This window comes from Otolemur garnettii, unplaced genomic scaffold (assembly GCF_000181295.1).
Source record: "Otolemur garnettii isolate 467f Iridium unplaced genomic scaffold, OtoGar3 scaffold00077, whole genome shotgun sequence".
Taxonomy (NCBI): Eukaryota; Metazoa; Chordata; class Mammalia; order Primates; family Galagidae; genus Otolemur; species Otolemur garnettii.
In genome coordinates, this window is record NW_003852472.1 from 2,135,487 (window position 1) to 2,137,084 (window position 1,598).

General features: G+C 44.1%; 1 protein-coding gene across 1 annotated transcript in view; it reads left to right on the forward strand.

Annotated features, from left to right (window-relative positions):
- The window catches only part of LOC100961967 (nuclear envelope pore membrane protein POM 121C), a 28,108-nt gene that overhangs the window by 17,491 nt on the left and 9,019 nt on the right, over positions 1 to 1,598 (forward strand). The window contains exon 6 of the mRNA XM_023515702.1: positions 557 to 648. Coding sequence (XP_023371470.1) covers positions 557 to 648 — 92 coding nt within the window. The remainder of the gene's footprint in view (positions 1 to 556; positions 649 to 1,598) is intronic.

The window sequence follows — 1,598 nt, forward strand, 5'->3', positions numbered from 1 at the left end:
TGGTCCCAGCTACTTGGGAGGCTGAGGTAGGAGACTCGCTTGAGCCCAGGAGTTGGAGATTGCTGTGAGCTATGATGCCACAGCACTACCCAGGGGGACAGCTTGAGGCTCTGTCTCAAAAAATAAATAAATAAATAAAAAATAAAAACTGAACATATAATGAAAGTAAGACTAAATTAGTTTATTGGCTTATCATCACTGGACAGTTTCTTAATTTTATCCTTTCCATAGACAGTCCTTTTACACATCATAGCTCTACTGTAACTGAATGTAACATTCCACTTATTAATATATGCAAAAGAACATTTCCTTTTATTATTATAGTTAGCATTCTATTCCTTTTCTAGACTCCTTGTTTTTCTTTGTTGCTTCCATAATTGGAACTGGCAATTGACTATTCTTTTCAAGGGTCTTTTTTTACAGAAAAATATTGTGTTAGTCATTTAAAAGGAGACTTTATTAAATGTAGTGATGAATGTAGTATTAAATGTAGGTTGATGGTCAGATGCTAAATTATCAACTGGTGGATTCATGTCACTCTTGGTTTGACTTCTAGCTCTGGAAGAGAAGTGGCCCCACTTCATCACCCTTCTCTAGCCCAGCCTCATCCCGCTCCCAGACACCAGAGAGGCCAACAAAGAAAATAAGGTAATGAGCATTCTTCTGTAGTTATTTGCCATATTAACAAATGAGAGGTGAGGAAAGGAGGGAAGTATACTTAGCTCTTAGGGTTTATTCTCCTCTGACTTGGAGGAGCAAAGAAATTAAGTCTTAGGAGAGGGGCAGTGAAGTACCCGCCTAAACTACTCTCATCCGTAACAGACTTATAGCTATCTGCCTCTTGCCCCAGCAGCGGGGGGCAAGAGCAGAGACCACCCAGGATGCAAGGATAGACCTTTAGGTTCTTGACTTCAGCTGATCCCTTAGGTCCTTACAGTTGGCTGGAACTCCACTCCCTTGGGGATTAGATCTGTGTCCAGATCTCTTAGGAGCTTGGCAGGTTTATGAGGAAGGTTGTTTTTTATTTTTTTGAGACAGAGTCTCACTATATAGCCCTGGGTTGAGTGCTGTGGTGTCACAGCTCACAGCAACCTCCAACTCTTGGGCTTAAACGATTCTCTTGCCTCAGCCTCCCAAGTAGTTGGGACTACAGGTGCCCACTGCAACACCTGGCTATTTTTTAGGTGTAGTTGTCATTATTGTTTGGCAGGCCCGGGCCGGGTTTGAACCCACCAGCTCCTGTGCATGTGGCTGGCACCCTAGCCGCTGACCTACAGGTGCCGAGCCGTGAGGAAGGCTTTGAAGATTATTGTTTTGTGTTGTTTTAAAACAAAGCTTTCTCCATGCCCTCCATGACGTACCTCCCATCATTTCTGTCGTAATTTTCTTTTGACTTTTTTTTATCCTGACATACTGAGATCGTAAATCATGGCCCTCATGGGTGGAGGCCAATTGGTAGCTCAAGAGTGCAAGAAGTTACTCGGCTTGGCACCTGTGGCTCAAGTGGCTAAGGCGCCAGCCACATACACCTGAGCTGGCGGGTTCGAATCCCGCCTGGCCCCACCAAACAACAATGGCGGCTGCAACCAAAAAATAGC